The 22,350-nt window shown below is 42.3% G+C and overlaps 1 protein-coding gene across 9 annotated transcripts in view; it reads left to right on the top strand.

Annotated features, from left to right (window-relative positions):
* Positions 1-3,816: 3,816 nt before the first annotated feature.
* Positions 3,817-22,350, top strand: part of FGFR1 (fibroblast growth factor receptor 1) — a 67,978-nt gene continuing 49,444 nt past the window's right edge. For 6 of the 9 annotated variants that reach the window (XM_006900280.1, XM_006900281.1, XM_006900278.1 and 3 more), the window contains exon 1: positions 3,901-3,991. In XM_006900280.1, coding sequence (XP_006900342.1) covers positions 3,901-3,991 — 91 coding nt within the window. Of the gene's footprint in view, positions 3,992-22,350 lie in introns of all 9 variants that reach the window. The other 3 variants (XM_006900285.1, XM_006900279.1, XM_006900277.1) reach the window with 3 other exon arrangements.

The raw sequence follows: 22,350 nt of genomic DNA on the forward strand, positions 1-22,350 counted from the left end.
GCCAAATCTTTTCTTTTCCTCCTTCCTGCCCTCCTGTTGGGTGCTCTCGCGTTGATACCTGTCCAGTCTGCCTTGAACCTCACAATCTCTGTTGTGCTCCTTTTTGCAATCACTGTGTCAGTCCACCTTGTTGAGGGTCTTCCTCTCTTTTGATGATTCTTTCCTTTTTCAAGGATGATATTCTTCCCTAGGACCTGGCCCCTCCTTATGTCCTGCCCCAAATATATCCTCTTAACACCTGAGTAATGAGAAGTCTAGCTATGGGAGCCCTAGCACTTAGGAGTTTCATGCCCTTGAACTGAATATTTAACCTCTTTGACTCTTAGTTTTTGTCTTGCTGAAAGGGAAACAATTATTCCTATGCCACATGAGTGTAAGGTGGAGACTAAAAGAAATTTTAAAGTTCTGAATAATGTTGGGTTCATGCTTGGCTCGTACTAGGTATGGGGTAAAGGTGAGTTGTGTTCTATCTTGCCTAGTCTTTTTCTTGAATTTAGAAACATGAAAGAGAAGTTCTTCTTTGATTTGAAATAATTTTTTGAAATGTATGTCTTGGGAGAGACCTAGCAGTTGTGCCTGTGCACTCCTGCTAGCAACTACGCGTGAACGGAGCCAAGAATTCCCAGGGGCTTGCTGCCAGCCGGGACTGACTCACTCACAAGGGGCCCAGCCTCACTCAGGGGGAGACAAGGCTGATGCACCGCATTAGGGCATGTTCCGGGGACGTGGATTCTCTGAATAAATCGGATGGTTCTGCGGAGCATATACGACAAAAGCCACCTGGAAGACAGAGATGGTCACTCCCATGTAGTCCAAACAGTGCCCAGAAAGAGGGGTCACTTTGCAGATGTTTAGCAGCAGTGATCTGTCCTTTAAGACCCAGAAAGAGGGGTCACTTTGCAGATGTTTAGCAGCAGTGATCTGTCCTTTAAGACCCCAAGAGGTTCTACATTTTATCACTCCAGACCTTTAACCAGGGCTGACATGAGCCGTCTTTGAGTCAGCCCTTGGAAGAGCCCTTGACTCTTCAGCAGCGCTCCTTATGCCCCCACTTCTGGACTTACTTCTTTCTGTCTAACATCATCTGCCTCCTTGAGCATCAGGGAAGAGGTCTAAATCCACCTTATGGTCACATTGTGGCACTTTGAAGTGGTTTTGATGTTGTGGTTCATCTCTTAGAGAGGCTGATAGAACTAGAGATCCTTGTGATTCATACCATTTTAGAACTAAAAAGAACCCCAGAGATCATTTGTTTCAACGTCTTCATGGCATAGGTCCAGAAAAATTCAGCATCATATTTGAGTCACAGCTATTTTAGTCTAAACTTAGACTAGAAGCAAGGCATCCCATTTCCTGATCCTTAGCTCTTTCTGAATTTCTTTATCTCTTTTCATCAAAGGAATTGGTTTCCCCTAGACTGAATAAAGTCTTCTGCTGAGGGAGCATCGGCAAATATGGCTCCCGCATTCCTTCCCAACATGCTTTGTGAAATCGGTGCCCACAAAGTGGCAGAACTACTTGGGTATACAGTGGGCCTTCACTTTCCTTAATGCCTTGTTCTCCTTCCACGTAACACTTTCAGCTTGAGAATATCACAAAGATTTTCTAAGCAGGGCCTGCACATGTTGTTGTTGTTGTTATTATTGTCATGTGCTGTTGAGTCACTTGCAACTCATAGCGACCCTGTGTACAACAGCCCTAAACTCTGCTCTGTCCTGTGCCAGTTGCACCATCTCTGATACACCCATCCCAATTACCCCAGTCACTGAATCAGTCCACTTCATAGAGGGTTTTCCCCTCCTGCTCTGTCCCTCCACCCTACTAAGCATGATGTCCTTCTCCAAGGACCGGTCCCTCCTTACATGTCCAATGTATGTTTGACAGAGCCTCAGAATCCTTGCCTCCAAGGAGCCACCCAGATTAACCCTTTCCAGGATGAATCTGTTTGTTTTCCTAGCAGTCCATGGTACCCTCAATACTCTTCTCCAGCACCACAGCTCAAAGGCATCAATTCTTCTTCTATCCTCCTTAGTAGTTGTCCAACTCTCTGATGCATATCAAGTGATTGCAGAGACCATGGGCCTGTATCAGATGCACCTTAGTCTCCAGAGTGACACCATTACTCTTCAGTACTTTGGAGAGGTCCCTAACAGCAGACTTTCCTGTCGCAATACATCTTTTAATTTCCTGGCTACTGGTGCTGAGAGTGTTGACTGTGGAGCCAAGCAAACTAAAGCTGTGAACAATCTCAATCTCTTCACCATCCATCCTGATGCTGCCAGTTGGCCCAGTGGTGAGAATCTTTGTCTTCTTGACATTGAGCCTCAATCCATATTGGAGGCTGCAGTCCTTGATCCTCTGTAGCAGGTGCTTCAGGTCCTCCTCAGTTTTAGCAAGCAGGGTTGTGTCATCTGCATAACCCAGATTGTTGATAGATTGTCCACCAATCTTGACCCTACATTCCTCCTCATAGAGCCTAGCCTCCCAGATAATCTGTTCTGCATACAGGTTTAAAAGGTATGGAGACAGGACACATCCATGGCGTACGCCCTTCCCAATTTTGAACCATGCGATGTTTCCTTGCTTTGTTCTGACGATTGCCTTTTGGTCCAAGTATAGCTTTCTCATTAGCACAATCAAGTGTTCTGGGATTCCCATTCTTCTCAGAGTTAGCCTTAAGGAAGTGCATTAAAGCACCTCATGGTTTAATTAACACACCCTGGTAGCTTAGTGGGCTGTGTGTTGAATTACTAACTGAAACATCAGTAGTTTGAATCCGCGCACAGCTCCATGGGAGAAAGATGAGGCCATTTTCTCCCATAAAGATTTACAGCTTCAGAAACCAAGTAGGGAATCACTATGAGTCAAAAATCAAGTCAAAATTGACTCTACAGCTCTGAAAACCTGCTAGAAGGTCAGCAATGGGTTGATTCTGACTTGGTGGTACACAACAACTAGTGACCTAGGTTGATCCATGTTGGGCTACTGTGTAGAAGGTCAGCAATCCACTAGCTGCTCTGTGGGAGAGAGATGATGAGTCCGTTTCCTCTTGTTAAGATTTGCAGCCTAAGAAACCTCATAGAGAGTGGCTGTGAGTTGGAAGTTGACTCAGAAAGTTCTTTTGGTTTGGGTTTGGCGTGAGTTCCTGCACTCAGCTGCTAACTGAAAGGTTGGTGGTTCAAGTCTACCAAAAGGCCTGGCAGACTGTCTCCAAAAAATTGTACATTCAGACTGCTGTGACAGAAGTTTTGCTTTGATATATATGGGGTCTCCATGAGTTGGGATTGGCTTGACAGAAGCTGGTTGGTTTGTTGGTTTTATTTAAACCTATAACCTTTGGTTGAATATTTGAGCAGGATCCCAGTTCATTTCGTTCTGCCTTAAGGAGTACATTATGGCTTGGCCACCTTCTGGTCAAGGTAGAAATGTGATCTAGTTTATTTACCTCTTTCCTCTTTGCCCTCAAAGACCTTCCTAATTTATCGCCACCCCCCTCCCCATGGGCTGTTTTTTTTTTTTAAAAAAATTTATTTATTTTTTTACAGAAGAGTTAATACAACATATCTTGTGAGGTAGGATTAAAAAAATTTATTTATTAATTTTAATGAACGTTTACAGAGACTTGGGATTTCCAGTCATTCATTGTTGCACTTTTCTCCCTGCCCACCCCTCCCCCTAAATCACTCCTCTCCTTGAAAAGAAAAACTCTTTTATTATTATGCAGCCCTCCCCCCAAGTTCGTGCCACTATTCCAGCCTTCACTCTGGGCTTCCATAATGACCCTTCCTAATATTTTTATTTCATTTTCCTAGAGTTGGCTTGGAAAGGAGGAGCAAACCAAAGGTGGAGCCCCCATGGAGATGTGGAGCCTTGTCACCAACCTCTAACTGCAGAACTGGGATGTGGAGCTGGAAGTGCCTCCTCTTCTGGGCTGTGCTGGTCACAGCCACACTCTGCACTGCCAGGCCGGCCCCAACTTTGCCTGAACAAGGTAAGACTTGGGCTGAGGGCCAGCCCAGGTGGGGTCTCCAGAACAGGGCAAGCGGGACAGAGGTGGTCAGACATTACAGAGCTCCCCTCCAGGAAGAGAAGAGCTTCTTTCCTCTTGGAGAGACTCCTATGATACCTAAGATAGCTAGGGTCTAGTTACAGCTATAAGCACATTCATCCAAGATTGAGTTAATTCATGAAGTCTTGTAGCAGGCATTTGCCAGAGCTGGCAGGCTCAGTAGGTTTTAAGCTTTCCTGAGAAGACAACTTCGGGTTGGACCCTAGAACTGATGCCCTAACCTAGGTGATAAAATGAAGCTGGGAAGTGGAATGAAGAGTGAGTGACATGAATTCCAGTTTAGAACTTGGCCCAGAATACAGGGGACATTGTAGGATATGAGGCCTGATGCGTACCTCTGCCTTCTGGAAAAGGGTTCCAAAGACTCACATGTAAATTGAATATCAGTCAGCTAGATTCCTGCCATTTTACTCGTCTTGACCATGTGTCATGGGCTGCATTTAGAGGCTTGCTGAGTGGTTGGCTTTGAAAGTGTTCTGTTGGTAATAGCCCTAGGAAACTGAAAACAGGCAGCATTTTTAGGTTTGGGAGCTAAAGTTGAACATTCAGAGAGATGATTAGTAATAGGAAGGATTTGTCCTCATGGAATTTGCTGGGGTTATGAAATTATCTCATGGATATTACATATGACTTTTTGAGGGTTCTAGAGAGCTAGTATGTCAGAACCTTATTTAATGATAAATGATGTAGTACCACTGTTGTAAAACAACACTGATAATGGGGTTGGAGGGAACCTAAGAAAAGAGTGGATAAATAATGCACACTGCATTGAAACAGATGAGGGAGAGAACTGTTTAGAAGAAATATAGGATAAAGTATTTTTTTTCCTGATACGATTACAGGAAAAAGAAATGCATAGTAAAGTGGACTGTGGACTTGGGGGGTGTATAACAATGAAAAGATTTTCTTTTTCTTTTCAAAGAGAAAAACAAACTGGGGGAGGGGTGGGCAGGGAGGAAAATGTGCAACAATGAATGAATGGGGAAAAGATTAAATGGAAAGAATATGGTGTAAAAAATAAAAAAAAAAGATGAATGATAAGTGAGAAGATGTGTCCCATTTTATAATGATAGGAAGAAAAAGATGTGTGAGACTTTCTAGAAGGAAGACACAGAATGTGGAGTAAGCAGATTAATGTTCCATTCATTAATTGAATAAGGTTAAGACCTGAATTAGAACATACTGTGTGCTTAAAACTTGGAGAGACCATTTCTACCCACAGGGAGCTTATAATCAGGTAGGAGAAAGACAAGCACAAACATAAGTAAAAGTAGCCTGTGTTTAAACCACATTTTAAGAGTTATAACAAAACATAGTGAGGAGCAGGAATGTAGGTCTTGAAGGCTGAGAAGCACTTTGGAAAGGAAATAAAGGATATTTCAGGCGGAATAAACCAAGCAAGGGTACCAAGGCATGGTGTAGAAAGTGTGTGGAAAAGTTTGCCTCGTGAGTACAAGCAGTCCCCAGATTAAGAATGATTTCTGTTCCTAAATCTGTCTTGAAGTTAAATTTCTATGTGAGTCACAATTTGTTCATAATTCTGTCTTTAAGTTGGATTATATATAACTCAAAAGTTAGTTGTCACATGTATTTAATGTCAAATAGTTATCTTCATATGTAGTACATAGTATGTCTTTCTATGCATTAAAAAATTTTAAAGACCAACCTCTAAATACACTAAAAAAAAACTAACATAGCATTATAGTATTAATGACAGTACTTTGAGCTGTATCGCAAAGTAGTACCTGTTTATGAGCTATTGTACACATCTCAAATTTTTATTCTCGTCAGCTTTACAGAGGTTGGTAACTTTGGAGTGATGGTCAAGGTATGTGTCAGCTTAGCTAGATCATGTGAAGGTGGTAGTAATCATCCTTTGTTTTAGCAGCTGATCAGTTGTAAAGGGCATTTCCTTGGAAGTGTGACCTGCATCCTGTATATATATGGATGTTGTGACAAGGCGGCTCCTCAGCTCTTGATGTTGCATTTGACTTCTCATCTTCGACCTTTTGCTTCTTGGGATGTTGACCCAGTAGCCTGCTGTCTCATCTGCAGAGTTTGGGACTTTCAGCTTTCACAGCCCCATGAGCCAGCAGCCTGACACCTGAACTATAGACATATAGACATACCAACATCCACAACAGCCAGGCAACCTCAGGCCAGAAATGTTAAATGAATACCATGATAAAATCATATGCTATCCTGCTCTGTCCCGCCTTCTACGTAAACCATCTCTTTGCCAGTGTATCTATGCTATACATGCTACATACCTGTTAGTTATTGTTGTTCATCTCTTAAGTTTATTATAAGTAATGTATGTACAGGGTAGAATATGATTATACAGCCTTCAGTATTATCCGTGGTTTCAGGCACTTGTGGGCCTTGGAACGTATCCTCTTTGGACGAGAGGAGAATATTATATATATAAATCCCTCACTAGTTTTCCTCTTCTAGAGAACAGTATAACGTAGTTGGTACCAAGAATAAGTCTAGAAGAACAGAATCCTAAGGGTGAGTTTTCAGAATTGGTTCTTAAGTCTTACTGGTTTTAAAGGTACTGATGACTCTGCATCCAGTGAGAAGAGGTAGCTGACCCTTGTTGGGGTTAAAACCCATGAGGAAAAGTTTTTCTAGGAGGAACAAGGAGGATAAGTGTTTGCAGAAATAACAGAAAACTGACCAGAAGTCAAGCTGAAAGACATTGATTTATTGCTCTGGGAGAATTTAACATACATGAGATGTGGACAGCACGGGACCCAGAGCCCTTTGGGTCCGCAGTGGCGCCCAGTAAAAAGAGTGGTCATACAGGGCTGGAGTGTATGTTCTCAGGCTTGCACTAGTTAGGTGATAACCAAGCCATATGACCATGTGAGGAAGGAACATGGAGCGGCCTTAAACCGTAAGCCTCCCAAGCTGCCAACCTCAAAGCCGCAAGAAAGCAAAAATACATGTTAAAGTAGTTAATGGAAAACAGAGATAGTTCATCTCAGCTCAATTCAGCTCTAACTTAGTTTAGCTCAGAATTAGCCATTGTGGGGGGACATTCACAGTATCCCCTGCAGCCTCCAGCAGGCTTTCTGAGGCTGCGAATCATATGGGAGAAGATTGCTCATCTTTATCCTGAGGAGCGACTGGTAAATTCGTACTACAAGAGTGGCATCATTTGTAAGTCAGCTGCACAACTCCCTGCAGAATGTGCCACCAGAGGAAAAAGGGATGAGCTCAGAGCTTTAGAGGTATTATAACTCAGGTGATGCATATAGGACCTGAAAGTTGCCATTTCTGCCCTGAAAGAAAGCATTATTCTTTTTAGTAATAGAGCAGATATTGCCAAAGCCAAACTCAGAGTCTAATCATAGAGTGGCAGAATTACAATGGGGGTTGAGTTTGTAACCTGAAATGCTGTCTGAAGTTAAAAGCGAAAGCGTTGATTAGGGACTAAATGGAATCCTGAAACTTTGGATGAGGACGTATGAGGAACACTGAATGCCTAACTCTTCTGAAGTCTTTCCTGCCAACAGAACCAGCCTCTTATTCCCATTTGAAGAGATGATTTTGTCTGCTAAGTAACCCATTAAAACCCTGTCCCACTACCCTCCTCTGTTGAAATTGACTCAGCTATTACTAAAGAGCCTTTGTCTGTGATATTACCTGGGGTATCATTGCCTGAGGCAGATGTCTTATAAGTTATTGCTGCACATCCCAGGACTTACCCTCACCACCCATTTTTGCTAGACTTAAGTCCTAATGAGCTTCAAGAAGGGGAGTATTAGTATGACCCAGAAGAAGTGCTCTAAACTAAAAAAAAAAAGTGTTTACTTTTTTAACATGTGAAAACAGAAACGGGAAATATGTGTGAGAATGGTTATTATTAAGGTTGTAAGGTAATGGTATACAGAACTTAATCAATTCATTCAGTATTTAAGTTTGAGAGTTTAGAAAAAGATCTGTTAGCTTTGCTGTTTATTTCACTGAAGCATGAGCTAAGCAGTGGCCAATACTAAATCAACTTGAAACAGCCAACTTGCCTTGGTGTACCATCAAAGAATGTATCAACACATTTAGGGAAATTGTTGTTTTAGAGTAGCCCCATCAGGTTCAACTCACAAACACATCCTTAAAGTGCTTACAGAGCATAACTTTAGGTGAAGATCAGATTTATCAAAGGGGTCCCAGCATCCTTGAAACTACTGCAATTGCTATTTTATGAAAGCTTTGAATGTTATAACTGCTCTCACTGAGTGAAGACACCTACCTACATTGGGACTGATTGGAAAACCCATGGTGGTAGGGACCAGTCTAGTGTGGATTTATGGCACTATTTAGTCATAACATCCAACAAAATAGATGGGAAATACATGATCTATACATAAGCAACTTTGATAGCAGAGGGTGTCATGCTAAACAAGAGGTTGGTGAAAGGTGCACTGCTAAACAAAAGGTTGGTGATTTGAATATCCCTGGGAGAAAAATGGGCAGAATCCTCCTATAAAGATTTATAGCCTCAGAAACTTGATGGAGAATTCCTAGAGTCAGAATTGACTCCGTTTCAGTGGGTTTATTACTTCAGGGGGATGGGTATTTGGGATGTACAGTACAGCTTAAGAATTCTAGGTGAAATATATGGCACTGTAACTTAAATCACTGAAGTAGAGAATTTCAGCCCTCAATCAGTTCTCAGACTTGAGCCAATTTACAGAACCACAGCTCCTTGACTTGAAGGGGAGATTGGGTCCCCTTGAGAAAAAAAAAATACCTCTCTTGAGGACTTGAAGGATGTAAGGGTAGTGCTTCCCACCACATCCCATTCAAGTCACCTACTTGGTATGTAAAAAAGGATAGTTGAACATTTTGTTGTTGTTATTATGTGCCGTTGAGTCGCTTGTGACTCATAGCGACCCTGTGTACAACAGCCCTAAACCCTGTTCTATCCTGTGCCAACCTTATTGTCTCTGACACACCTACCCTCATTACCCCCATCACGGAATCAATCCATCTCTTTGAGGGTCTTCCTCTCCTGCGTTGTCCCTCCACCCTCCTAAGTATGGCCAAAGTATGTCAGACAAAGCTTCCAAATCCTTGCCTCTAAGGAGCAGCTTGGTTTCACCCTCTTCAGGACGAACCTGTTTGTTCTCCTAGCAGTCCATGGTATATTCAACACTCTTCTCCAGCACCACAGCTCAAAGGCATCAATTCTCTTTCTATCATCCCTAATCATTGTCCTGCTCCCTGACCCATAGCAAGCAATTGTTAAGACTATGGCTCAGATCAGGCACACCTTAGTCTCCAGTCTGATGTTGTTGCTCTTCAGTACTCTGGAGAGGTCCCTGACAGCTGACATTCCCAATGCAATTTATCTCTTGATTTCGTGGCTGCTGTTACCAAGAGTGTTGACTGTGGAGCCAAGCCAACAAAACTGTTAACAATCTCAATCTCTTCACCATCCATTCTGTTTCTGCCAGTTGGCCCAGTGGTGAGAACCTTTGTTGCCTTGATGTTGAGCTTCAATCCATACTGTATGCTGCAGTTCTTGACCTTCTGCAGCAAGTGCTTCAGGTTCTCAGTTTCAGCAAGCAGGGTTGTCCTAGTCATTGCCTTTTTTCTTCATTCCAATTTCAAAGAATCATCAGAAGTTTGCCTTCAGTTGGAAAAGTTAGGAATACACTTTTACTGCCCTACCTCAAAGCTTTCTCACCTGTCCACATCACCGCACCTTGACTGCTTTTTCCCTTTCAGACATCACACTGGTTCATTACATTGATGACGTATGCTGATGAAACTTAATACAGGAGATGTATCAAGGGCTCTATATTCTTGTCGCCTCTTTAAATTTTGGAGGCAGCATATCTTCCAAAGGCATTCTGGTGGTGTATGTTGCATAGCCAACCTGTAGGTCAGTGATTTGAATCCATTTGCTACTAGGTGGGAGAAAGATGGGCAGTCTCCGCCCATAGAGATTTACGGCCCTGAAAACCCAATGCAGGGTTTCCGTGGATCTGAATCAACTTCATGGCAGTGGATTTGGGTTTGGTGTGGCGTATTCATTGACATGTTGGGCTGCTAACGGAAAGGTCAGTCATTCAAATATGCCAGCTACCTCGTGAGAAGGTACACAGCATTCTATCCCCATTAAATGTTCACAGCATTGGAAACACATTGCAGGTGATCCTTGAGTCAGAATCCACTTAACAGCGGTGGGTTTGCTGTTTATTTCTAACCTTTTTGAGGAATGCTACTCTGGCCTATCACTTAACTTTGAAGGTTGCTAATGACAAAAGGTTCTGCAGCAGGTCAAGGCTGCAGCACAAGCTACTCTGCCACTTGAACATAGAATCTGGCTAATCCTCCAGTGCCTGAAGTGGCAGTGGCAGATGGAGATGCTGTATTGGGTCTGCTACCCAATACAGCTAGTGATCCTGAGAAACAGCTATTACTGGACTTTAGTGTAGAGTGAGCGTTTAACTACAGACTAGCAAGCTCTTGTGCAGCCTGAGCTATTCAGCATGAACTGGGTGTGTGCGACCCACAGAGTCTTAAAGCAGGACGTGCACTGCAGCACACCATTATGAAGCAGGATGGAAGTGCTCAAGCAGAACATGAGGGAAGGGACAAGGCAGTCACGGGAGGATGTGGCTCAATTGTCCATAGTTTCCACACGTGTCACATTACCTTCTGTCTCCCAGTTTGTAGTTACGGCTTCATAGGCCAGGGATAGGGGTTCCTTGTGGTTGTTTGACTGAAACAGAAAACTCGTGGCTGGTTCAGAGATGATTCTGTACAATATGTAAGCACCATTCAAAACCCTAAGTCTCTGTAAAACCTCATTAAAATTAATAACAATTTTAAAAAATGTGGACAGAGACACCACCACAGCCTCTTTCTGGGGCTTCCTGAAGAACAGGTGTGAAGGGAAATGTTTTCCAGCAGGCAGAACTCTGAGCTGTGCACCTGGCTATTCACTTTGCTAGAAATCTAGCTAGATATGTGATTGTATACTGATTTTATTATATGCTGATTCATGGGCTACTGGATGACCAATAATGTCTATTAACTTGAGCAAGTACTTCGAGTCTGTCTTCGCTTTGTGCCTGCAAGATTGTGTCATCTGCATAACGCAGATTGTTGATGAGTATTTCACTAATTCTGATGCTATATTCTTATATAGTCTAGCTCCTCAAAAGATTTTCTCAGCATAGAGTGATTAAATAAAAGGATACAACGCTTACACACATCTTTCTTTATTTGAAACTATGTAGTGTTCCTTTATTCTGTTTTGACAGCTGCTTGGTCTGTGTATAGGTTTCACATGAGGACAATCAAGTGTTTTGGGATTCCTATTCTTCTACCCTTGGAGAGGGACATACATCATGTTTGGCAGAGTGGAGGGGCAGCTCAGGAGAGGAAGACCTTCGATGAGATGGATTGATTCAGTGATTGGAGTGGTGGGAATGAGTGCATTTGAGACGGCAAGGTTGACACAGGATAGATCGGCGTTTAGAGCTCTTGTACATAGCGTCGCTATGAGTTGAGAGTGACTCGATGGCACTTAACAACAACAGCATTCTTCTCAGTATTAGCCATAATTTGTTATGAACCACACAATCAGATGTCTTCGTATAGCCAGTAAACACAAACATTTTCCTAGTTGTTTCTGTTTTTAGCAAGATCATCTGAGATCAGCAGTGATATCCCTTATATCCCTGGCCTCTTCTGAATCCAGCTTGAATTTCAGGTAGTTCCCTGTCAATGTACTATTCCAGCCATTTAAAAATAATTTTTACTAATATTTTACTTATATGTGGTATTAATGATGTTATATTATCTACATTCTGTTGGATCACTTTTTTTTTTAATAGGAATATGTTCCTCTTCCAGTCAGTTCACCAGATTGCTGTTTTCCAAATTTTATGGCATAGGCTATGAGCACATCCAGGGCTGCATCTGTTTGTTGAAACACTTCAATTAGTGTTCTATAAATTCCTGACATCTTCTATTTTGCTATTTTGCCAATGCCTCCAGCACTGCTTATCCTTCTTCCTTCATTAGTATTTATTCTTGATTATATGGTACTTCATGATATGGTTCAGTGTCAACTAGTTCTTTTTAATATTGTTGTTGTTGTGTACCATCAAGTCAGAATCAACCGATAGCTGACCCTCTGGGAGGTTTTCAGAGGCATTTAGTCTCACAAGAAGAGATTGCCCATCCTTCTCCCTCTTTTTTTACTATGTTGTTGTTGCTGTTATGTGCCATTGAGTCACCTGTGACTCATAGAGATCCTATGTATAGCAGCTCTGATGCCTGCCCTGTCCTGAGCCAGTCTCTCTGATTCTGACATGCCTACCCGTTACTCCAGTTATTGTACCAATCTATCTCATCTGAGATCTTCCTCTCCTGCACTGTCCCACTACCCTTCCAATCATGATGTCCTTCTCCAGTGACTGGTCCCTCCTGGCCATGTACCCAAAGTATGTGAGACAGACCTTCAAAACACCTTCAAGGAGAAACTTGGTTTCACCTTCTCCAAGACAGACCTGTTTGTCTTGGTGGTCTATGGTATGTTAAAGACTCCTCCAGCATCACAGCTCCAAGGCATTGATGATTCTTCTATCATCCTTAGTCATTGTCCAGCTCTCTGATTTGCACATATTTGCAAAGACGGTGACCTAGATCAATCAAACCTTAGTGTGACTGTATAGTGACTCTAAGTATTCTATCTTCTTTTCATGCTTCCCACATTGAATATTCAGTATTTTTGCTCATAGAATCTTTTTTTATTATTAAATTTTATTAGTTTTAATGAACATTTACAGAGATTTTGGGTTTTCATTCATTCATTGTTGCACTGTTTTCTCCACCCTCCTCCCCAGTTCGTTCTTCTCCCCCCCAATGTCTGTTTTAATTGTCCAATTGCCACAGTGCTTGTCAAAGCCAGTTCTGATTAATCTCCTTTGTCAGTGTGTCCCTTGCCATTCCCTGTCACTCCTCCCTGAGAGAGACTTCACCCTGATTCATAAGGAAAAGGGGATGGCATATTCTCTTAGCTACTTCCTACTGAAAAGGGACACTGTGGGTTTCAGGGTGAATGTCTTCTCTCACTACTCTAAAGGGCCCCCTTGGCAGTAGGAAACACATAGACTATTATGGAGATTGATTTTGGAATTTAGATGCACTCTTATTGATTGTGCTTGGCCGTACATGTTCATATCCTTGAAGATGTATAATGGAAGTGTTGCAGCCTAGAAGATACAAATTTAACAACTTAAAAGTGCATGAGTCAAAAATTGAAAAGCAATAATATTCTGAGTAGAGGTTCTAATAGTGGCACAAATCAAGTTACAGAGGTAAGGTGGTTCCATTGCCATCCTTACTCTAACTTAATTCATTTTTTTAAATTTAAATTTATTATTAATTTCAGTGAAAATTTACAGAGGCTTTGGATTTCCATTCATTCATTGTTGTAGATGCTCATAGAATCTTTAAGTTGCAACTCAAGGTGTGAGTCTGTTGGTTTGGTTTTTTTCCCCCCCTTTAGTTCTTTCTGCCTAAGAAATGCCAAATGTGTTCTTCCCTTTGGGTTTTATTAGTCTAGCTCATGGTGTGTTTTGTTATAAAACTTTGACTTCTCAAAACTGCCCTTTGAAATCTGTTCAGCTCCCTCTACTTTAGCAATTCCTCCCTTTGTTTTGACTTCTGGCATCCATTTTGGGCCTTTCTTTCTTTCCTCTCTTTGTAATGACTTCACTTATCCCTGTGGATAAAGTCCTTGATGTCATCCCACAATTCATCTGGTCTTTGGTGATTAGTGTTCAGTGGATCAAATCTATTCATTAGATGGCTTTTAAATTTAGTTGGGATAAACTCCAGGTCATGTTTTGGTTCTTGTGAACTTGTTTTAGATAGATGTTTTGTTCGATAGATAAGAGTGATTGTTGTTTTTTAGGTGCCTTTAGATTGGAAGCACAACTCCTTACCACTCAGTAGGCCAACAAAGCTTCCTAAGGGGAGATGGTGGCCTAGTGGATTGTTGTTGTTAAGTGCCATCAAATTGAGTATGACTCACAGCAACCCCAGATCATAGCAACAGAGCTGAACCTTGTCCTATCCTGTACCATCCTTATCATCCCCACTTAAGCGCATTGCTTCAGTCACTGTATTAATCCATCGTGCTGAGGATTTTCCTCTCTTCCGCTGACCTTACAACTTTCCAAGCATGTAGTCCCTTTCCATGGAATAGCTTCACATACAGCACGTCCAGAGTATGTAAGATGCAGCTTTGTCATCCTTGCCATTAAGAAGCACCCTGGTCACACCTTCACTAAGACATATCTGTTTGTTCTTTTGGCAGTCCATGAGATAATCAGTACCCATCTCCAGCACCACAGCTCAAAGGCATTGATTCTTCTTCTGCCGTCCTTATTCATTGTCCAACTCTCGGATCATGTCTTAAATCAAGTGTACCCTGGTAGAAAGGTATCTTCCAGTGATTTTATCCTCTTGAGAACCTAGCTTAAGACATACAGGTTGTATAGAAATCAAATACTTCTAACCCAGTGACTGCCTGTAATCATGTAAAATGATGTGGAAAAATTGCATTGGGTTAGCATGAAAATCCTTAATGCCTTGCTAAGAAAACTATAGTTAAATGGATCTCTGTCACTCTCACCCCTCCCATTGCTGTCTATTCCTGAGTGACCCCTAGAGCTGTCACCTGGGGTTTCCAAGGTTGTAATCTTGATGGAACCAGACTGTGTATCTTTCTTCCATGACTTAAATGGGTAAATGGTGAGAAACCATTTGAAACAGTCTATCTTTTAGAAAATTAACTTGGCAACTGGATTTGAGTGGACGAGAGGAAGGAATCAGATGCACCTGTGTGTGAATCCTGGCCTGCTGCCACTTCTTGTTTAGTTTACTGAAATACAGTGAGCAGCGATCTAGAAAATGGGAACAGTAATAAAGTATTAAACGAGATAAGACAATAAAGCATTTATAAGTACAGTGTAAATAGTTGTTACTACTACCACTACCTCTGTTTCCAAAAACATAAATTAGAAGATTATTTTTAACATCTAGCCAGAGGAAGTGAGGCTATGAACTAGATTAGAAGCCAAGAGGAAAGGGAAGGGGGGAAAATACTAGAGACATTCTAGGAATAGACTGTGTAGATTAAAATAACTTACATGTCAACACTGAATGACTCTAGAGAAAAAGATAAGAGTAAAGGGAATGAGTCAGGCTAGGGAGGTTTGGATCATCAGCTGGATGGATGGTTGCGAGCAGAGTATATGAGTTTATGATGAGCCCTAGTTGCCTTTCAAAAAACCAAATCACTTTCTCCACCAAAATCTTTTGTAGAGCAAGTCAAGTGTAAAGAAGAGAAGAGGGAACAATATAGATACCTCAGTTTTGGGGTGGGCACTTGCAAAGAGGAAAGGGATGTTCCTGACTGGTGAGCATATTTAAGGGCATTGTAGGGAGAAAGAGGGAGGTGGTTTAAGTTACTGGTTTTGGATAACAGATTGAAAAAGGAAGACAAAGACAGTGACCCTTGGGTGGAAGGTGGAGCAGGGAGCTGAAAGTCATGATGAGAACAGGTACAGACTTCATGCATAAGAAAGAAGGTGTGAATTGGTTGTGTATCTATCTAGACTACCTTGATTTGGTTTTTTCCAAGCAATTTAAGCTTGTAACTTATATAAAATGTATCAACTTAAGTTCAGACTTAACTTGTTACATTTCACTTTATGGATACTTTGTTTTTCTCACAGTTTGAAACTTTTTGGCCACACTGTGTGTCTAGCAAATCTGCGGCACCGTCTGTGGCACCGTCTGTGGCACCGTTTTTTTCCATAGCATGTTTTTTACCTAATGCCTGTGTATCCTGTTTTGGTAGTTCTTGCAATATTTTAACATCTTCATTATGCTATTGCATACCTAATAGATCATATTGTTGTATACCATTAAGGTAGAACCAACAACTAACTCATAACTGACCCTTCAGCAAGTTTTCAGAGGTTTTACATTTCACAGGAAGTGACTGCCCATCATTCTTCCACAAAGCAGCTGATAGCTTCAAACCAAGAACCTTAGGGTTGACAGCACAACTTTTTACACCAGGCCACCAGAGCTCCCTTAACAGTTCACAGTATAGTTGTGTAAATGCAGCTTTCATACATCCTTCTTGTTGTTATGTACCGTTGAGTCAGAACCAACTCATAGCTCATCCTCTGATGGGTTTTCAGGAGCGATTAATCACATGGGAGGAGACTGCCCTCCTTCTCTTTGGAGCAGCTGGTAGGTTCGAATCACATGCCTTCAGGATTGCAGCACAGCTTATTGCCACCAGAACTTGGAAACACAAAAAATTAGTTTGACTACCTTTATTGTGATCCTCACTTACTGTGGTGAGAAGGACTCCAACTCAAAATGTCTCTGTATCCCTCTGTACAATCTGATATCTTTTGATAGTCCCACCCTGAGATACATTTTGACATTTTGACCAACTCCAAACTTTCATGCCCTTTTGCAGTTATTCTCCCTCCTTTTAAAAAAAAAAATTTATTATTTGTGTGTGCGTACCGTCAAATCGGATCTGACTAGTAAAGGAAGAGATTGCCCCTCCTTCTTCAGCAGAGCATCTGGTGAATTCGAGGTGGATTGATTCAGTGACTGGGATAATTGGGATGGGCGTGTCAGAGACAGTGCGATTGGCACAGGACAGAGCGGAGTTTGGGGCTGTTGTACATAGGGTCACTATGAGTCGCAGGCGACTCGACGGCATATAACAACAACAACAACAACAACAACCACCTCTGGGATTGCAGTGCAGTTTTTTGCCACTAGGTCACCTGAGCTCCCCTTATTCTCCCTCCTTTTTGACCCAGGCAACCACTGATGTACTTTCTGTCAGCCCCTGACCTACTTGAGATCACTGTAAGAATCTGGAGTTTGCACTAGTACTCTAGAATTTCACATCATTACAGTTATCCAGAATATTCTCTTTTGCAGTTCACCTGTGTTGATGCATGTGTCAGTTGTCTATTGCCTCACATTACTAAGTAGTGTTCTGTTTTGTTAATTTATCTCAGTTTGTGTGTCCTTATACCTGATGGTGGCTATTCAGACTGTAACAGTTTTGGATTTTATGAATAAAATGGATCTGAACCTTCACACACAAGAAGTCTTTTCACAGACATCTTTTCCTTTGACTTCCTTGCACTGCCAGCCCATAGGCACATGGTTCAAACCCACCAACTTCTCAGCAAGAGGATGAACAATCTCCTCTGTGCAGTTGACTGCTTCTATAAGCCTACTGAAGGGTGAGCTATGAGTTGATTCTGACTCCACAGCACAACACAATAACAACTACTACTTTTTATTGACTGTTGGCTCTTTAGACAGTTCCTTGACTTCTCTGAACTTCTCTATAAAATAAATAGATGATGAATGGCACGTAGTACTGATAAAATGTAAGATTTAAAAACAATATAAAATATTGTTGTTCTACCATTCTGGAAGGCAGTTTGACATTGCCTTAAAAAGCTGAAGATTGAAATTCCGTATGACCCAGCTATTCCACTGCTTGGAATATACCCTGAGAAAATGAGAACTGAGGCTCAAATAGAGACTTGTACACCGCTGTTCATAGTACCGTTATTCACCATCACAAGAACATGGAAACAGCCCAAATGTCCAACCACAGTCGAATGGATTGAGAAATTATGGTACATTCATACAATGGAGTATGCAGCATGCAGGAACAATGACTTTATAAATTATTACCTAGCTTGGGAGGGACTGGAGAGCATTATGCTGAGTGACCTAACTCAGTCCCACAAGGACAAATATTGTATAAAACCATTATTGTAGAATAAGTATGAGGATCCAAGGGAGGGAGTGGGGGGAAGCCAAGGGATAAGCATGTGTGGGACGGGGAATGGATTAATCATGGGGTTGTACAGTTTGATGGATGGGGAGCAAGGGAAATTGGAAGACTCTGGTGTGAAAAACAATGTATTTGAAGTTTGTAAATAAACTAGTATAATAAAAAAATAAAATAAAAAGTATTGTATGGCCTTTGTCCTACTGATTATTAAATAATATCACTACTGTTCTTAAAAAATAGATTATAGTTTATATAGAAAGGTTTTATTAGAAAGTTTAAAGAAAGCAACACAAAACCGTGCTCAAACGGAGACTTTTCCCTTTTAGAAAGACTTTAGTGTTGGAAGCCCCTCCCCCAGTTTTAATGCAGTGCTAGCAGTTTGCAAATGCTCCTGAGGGACTGGGGAGGGCTTGGAGTTTCTGGCTGTCGCTGGAAAGTTTATTTAATAAGAGTTCCAAGAAAGCCAGCCTCCCTCTCTTTCTCCCTCTTTAGTTTAGGATCTTAACTGAGTGGAAGCTTGTTTCATATCAGCCTTGGAGGGAGGAGGGTTATGTAGATAAAAGTAAGTAGGATCAGGGCCCAAGGAGTAGAAGGCCTCTTTAAAAAAGATAAGCGCTAGCTTGAAAGAAATGTTGAGCTCAGGGACTTGTTTTTCTGTATTTTCTCTCTTTTAGAGGAAGACTCAAGGAATGGCAGGTATGTGAATTCAAAACTGTTTTCAGGGCCACTTTTTTTCCTTGCAGTTGAGAATGGAGATTGGCCTCTTTTCAGCTGTATTGTACACTGAACACCCTAGCTCTACTGTACAAAGGATACTGTGTGAGACTTGCAGTTTCAAAATACTTGCCTGCACTCTCAGAAACCTGCAACTAATAAACGGTTTAATGGGCTGGGGTTTTACAGCTCCTCCCACCCACCCAGATTTGAAGGAGTCTGGTGGCTGGTTGAAGTGGGGAGAGGTTACACTTAATGGAAAAGCTGCACGTTTCCATTTCTGGCTGCAAGCCCCCTGGACTCTGTGCACCACCACAAAGCAGGGCTTTGTCTTTGTGTTCTGTGAAAACCTGCACCCACAGGGGAGAAGCCACTGCTGGGACCCAGAGACATTGCTGCAATGTTTAAAGGTCTCGGCTGTCACAAGCAACCCTTAGTCTTAGACAATCTTGTAGTCATTTCACTCCAAACTCCATTGCCCTTGATTCCGTTGTGACTTCAGCTGACCCTGTAAGAGAAAGCAGACCTGCAGTACAGGATTTCCAAGGCTGCTAAGTCTTCCTCCCTCTGAGCAACTGGTGGATTCAAACAGCAGACCTTTCTTGTTTAGTAGCTGGAGGCTTAACCATTGTGCTATTAGGGCTGTCTTTCTTGAGGCCAAAGGGCTATGTATTTCAGTCTGGCATTGGTGTAACCTCAAATGCTATGCAGGAGAATGGCCCACGAGCAGTCTCCCATGTACTCTGAGCCTCCTCTCTGCTCTGGTTAGCATGGCCTGAGGGTCTGAGGACCTGGAACCTGGACTGGAGAGCTCCACTTCCTACTGGCATAATCTCCACTCTTAAAGAACTGTTTGCTTCTTATTCACACTGGCTGGTAAGAGGAATGTCTTCATCCTTTGCCCAAGATGAATGGAATTACCTGTAACAGGAAGTGATGTTGAATGACCCATTTGAGTACAAGAATGGAGAATTTAGGCCGGAAGAAGTCTAGAGGAGGCTTGACTACCAGGTTTCCTCAGAGGATCTGCCCTGGCCCAGATCCTTCTCCCCAGAGAGGGGTGTTAGAGTGCCTTTGGGAGGACTGTGTTGGCAAGTGCTGGATGGGGGCAGGGAGGACCCACATCTCCGGCATGAGGGAGGAGCTCACGTGTCCTGCTTGACCAAGCCGGATCCTTACAGCAAAGCCACTCCAGGGCTGCGTTCTTGGCTCTCACTTCTGCATTGCAACACCATTAGCTTCACTGATTTTCCACTCTAGCTTTGCCAGCCAGCTCCCCGAAGTCAGGGAGGAGGAATTTCTCAGGGAAGAACAAATGGCTGGTCAGAGTTGCTTTCTGAGGGTGGGGGAAGGGACTGTGCCCACGTTTTGGAAAAACAAAACAAAAACACAACAAAATGAAGCACAATTCTGTCACCTGTTTTCTGTAACTATCTGGAAGCCGAGGCCCATGCCAGGGTGGGCAGGGACAACAGGATGTCCTGGGTTTCTAAGGAGCCCATGTCCCTAGTCTGGAGGTGGGTCAGCCGAGCTGGGCTAGAGTGCTTGGTCCTGGTCAGGCCTGAAGCAGTGAGTGATGGTTGGTGTCTGGGCCAGTGATGAATGGCTTTGGGAGAATTGAGTGTGGGGAGTCATTATCCAGGAGGGTGAAGTCTGGGGTCAGAAAGGCTGACCAGCAGCTGCGCCCTGTTTTTACAGTGCCTTGTTCCTGCAGGGCCACTGGGGGCTGCGGCTCACCCCATGGACGCCACCTTTGCCTCTCTCTTCCTTCCCCGAAGCCTGGAAATGAGACAACTGTTTCCCTGCTGACCAAGGAAAGTCCAGCTGCTCTGGCTCTGCTGATCTCCGGCATTCAGCTGCCTCAGCCTTTCTATTCTTTTTGGAGAGATGCTCATTCACAGACTTAGCACAAACATTTCTCTCTGGTCTTCTCAACCCCCAGCCCATACTTCAAGTAATTTAGCGGAAAAATTCCCTGCCCTACCTGGTCAGCCATGAGCTCATAGTCAGTCTCAAGCTGTTGCATCATCTTGGGAGAAGCTTGATGGAATCTGGGCAGCTCCTGACTCTGATTTTCAGCTGGTAACAGCCAAAGAAGGAGACAGTTGAGTGGCTTGTTTTCTCCTCATTATGCTATTACAGAACCAAAGTGTTGAGTTCCACTTTTCAGAGCTCCCCACCTCTGGTTTTTACTCTACTTTCCTTTGCCAGTTTGTGACCCACAAACTGGGAATGCTGGAATGGGGGTGAAGGAGCCTTTTCAGTTCCAGGTACTGAGAAGAATCAGGTCTGAAGGAACTTGAAACTCAATGCTCTTTCTTTCTCCCCCATGTTGTACTCAGTCAAACCTCCTGGGATGGGTTGTGTAAAACGAGGTGAATGTTGGGTCATCAAGCCTTGCAGAGCTACAGAGAATGTCTCTGTGTTTTCCCAGGCCCTGGATGTGTTGGCAGATTGAGCCTAAAGTGGGGAAGAGGGTCAAGGGGTTCGCCAAAGAGTGAACTTAGTGGTTATAATCTTGGTTGGGGAAAGAGGTTGGAGGAACACTGAAGTTTCAAATAGATAATTAGCAAAGTTGAATTCAGACCTTAGGTCTTCCTCCATTTCCTCCCAGATACAAAGCTAGCCTGTGGCTAGTGGTTCCTTCACTGTTCATTCATTCATTCATTCATTCATTCATCTTTCTTCTTCATTTCCTATGTGACCATTTTTCCTGGCTTCTTAGCCCAAAATGCCACCACTATTTCTGTAATTGCTACCCATTCTTTATGGCTCAGCTTAAGAGCTACCTACCTCTACAAGCTTTCCTCTGTCTCCAAAATAATCATTCCTTTTTTTTCCCAATCAAGTATTTACTCTGCCCAATATTATTTTTACATTAGTTTTGTACGTGTCTCTTTAACAAAAAGATGGGATTTTTAAAAACCTTATTGCCCCTTTAAAATAATATTTTGCTATATAATGGGGTTTTATCATGGAAAATATGTACATGTAAGAAACATTCCCACAAAGTTTCAAAGATACTTGTATTATTATCTTTATTCAGAGATAATGACAACCAAATCAACTCTTTTAGGTATTTTCGTATGTGTGTGCATGTGTGTATGTAAATTTGCCTTTTAAAATATCCTGAGAGCTTTTTATTGTGTATATTTATAACTTAAGTACATGTTGCCATGCAGAGAAAATATTTTCATCTTGCTTAATAACTGCATGTTATTCCATTATATAAGGACTCCTGGGGGCTTAGTCCTTAACATATCAGGCTGCTAACAGGCTGCTAATCTAAAGGTTTCCAGTTATAATCTACCAGCAGTTAGTTCTATGGGAGAAAGATAGGCAATCTCCTCCCATAAATATTCACAGAAACCAAAAAGGGAAGCCACAAACTGGGAAAAAGTATTTGGTAATGACATGTCAGATAAGGGACTTTTATCTAGAATTTATAAAATACTTGAACACCAAAACAAGATAAAGGTAAACAATCCAATTGAAAAATGGGCACAGGATATGAACAGACACTTCACCAAAGAAGACATTCAGGTGGCCAACAAGCACATGAAGAAATGTTCAGAATCCCTAGCTCTAAGAGAGATACAGATCAAGACAACTATGAGATACCTTCTCACCCCAGTCAGAATAGCAAAATTTAACAGAACAGCAAGCAACAAATGCTGGC

The sequence above is a fragment of the Elephantulus edwardii genome, unplaced genomic scaffold, assembly GCF_000299155.1.
Source record: "Elephantulus edwardii isolate Elephantulus edwardi_28Jun2011 unplaced genomic scaffold, EleEdw1.0 scaffold00279, whole genome shotgun sequence".
Taxonomy (NCBI): domain Eukaryota; kingdom Metazoa; phylum Chordata; class Mammalia; order Macroscelidea; family Macroscelididae; genus Elephantulus; species Elephantulus edwardii.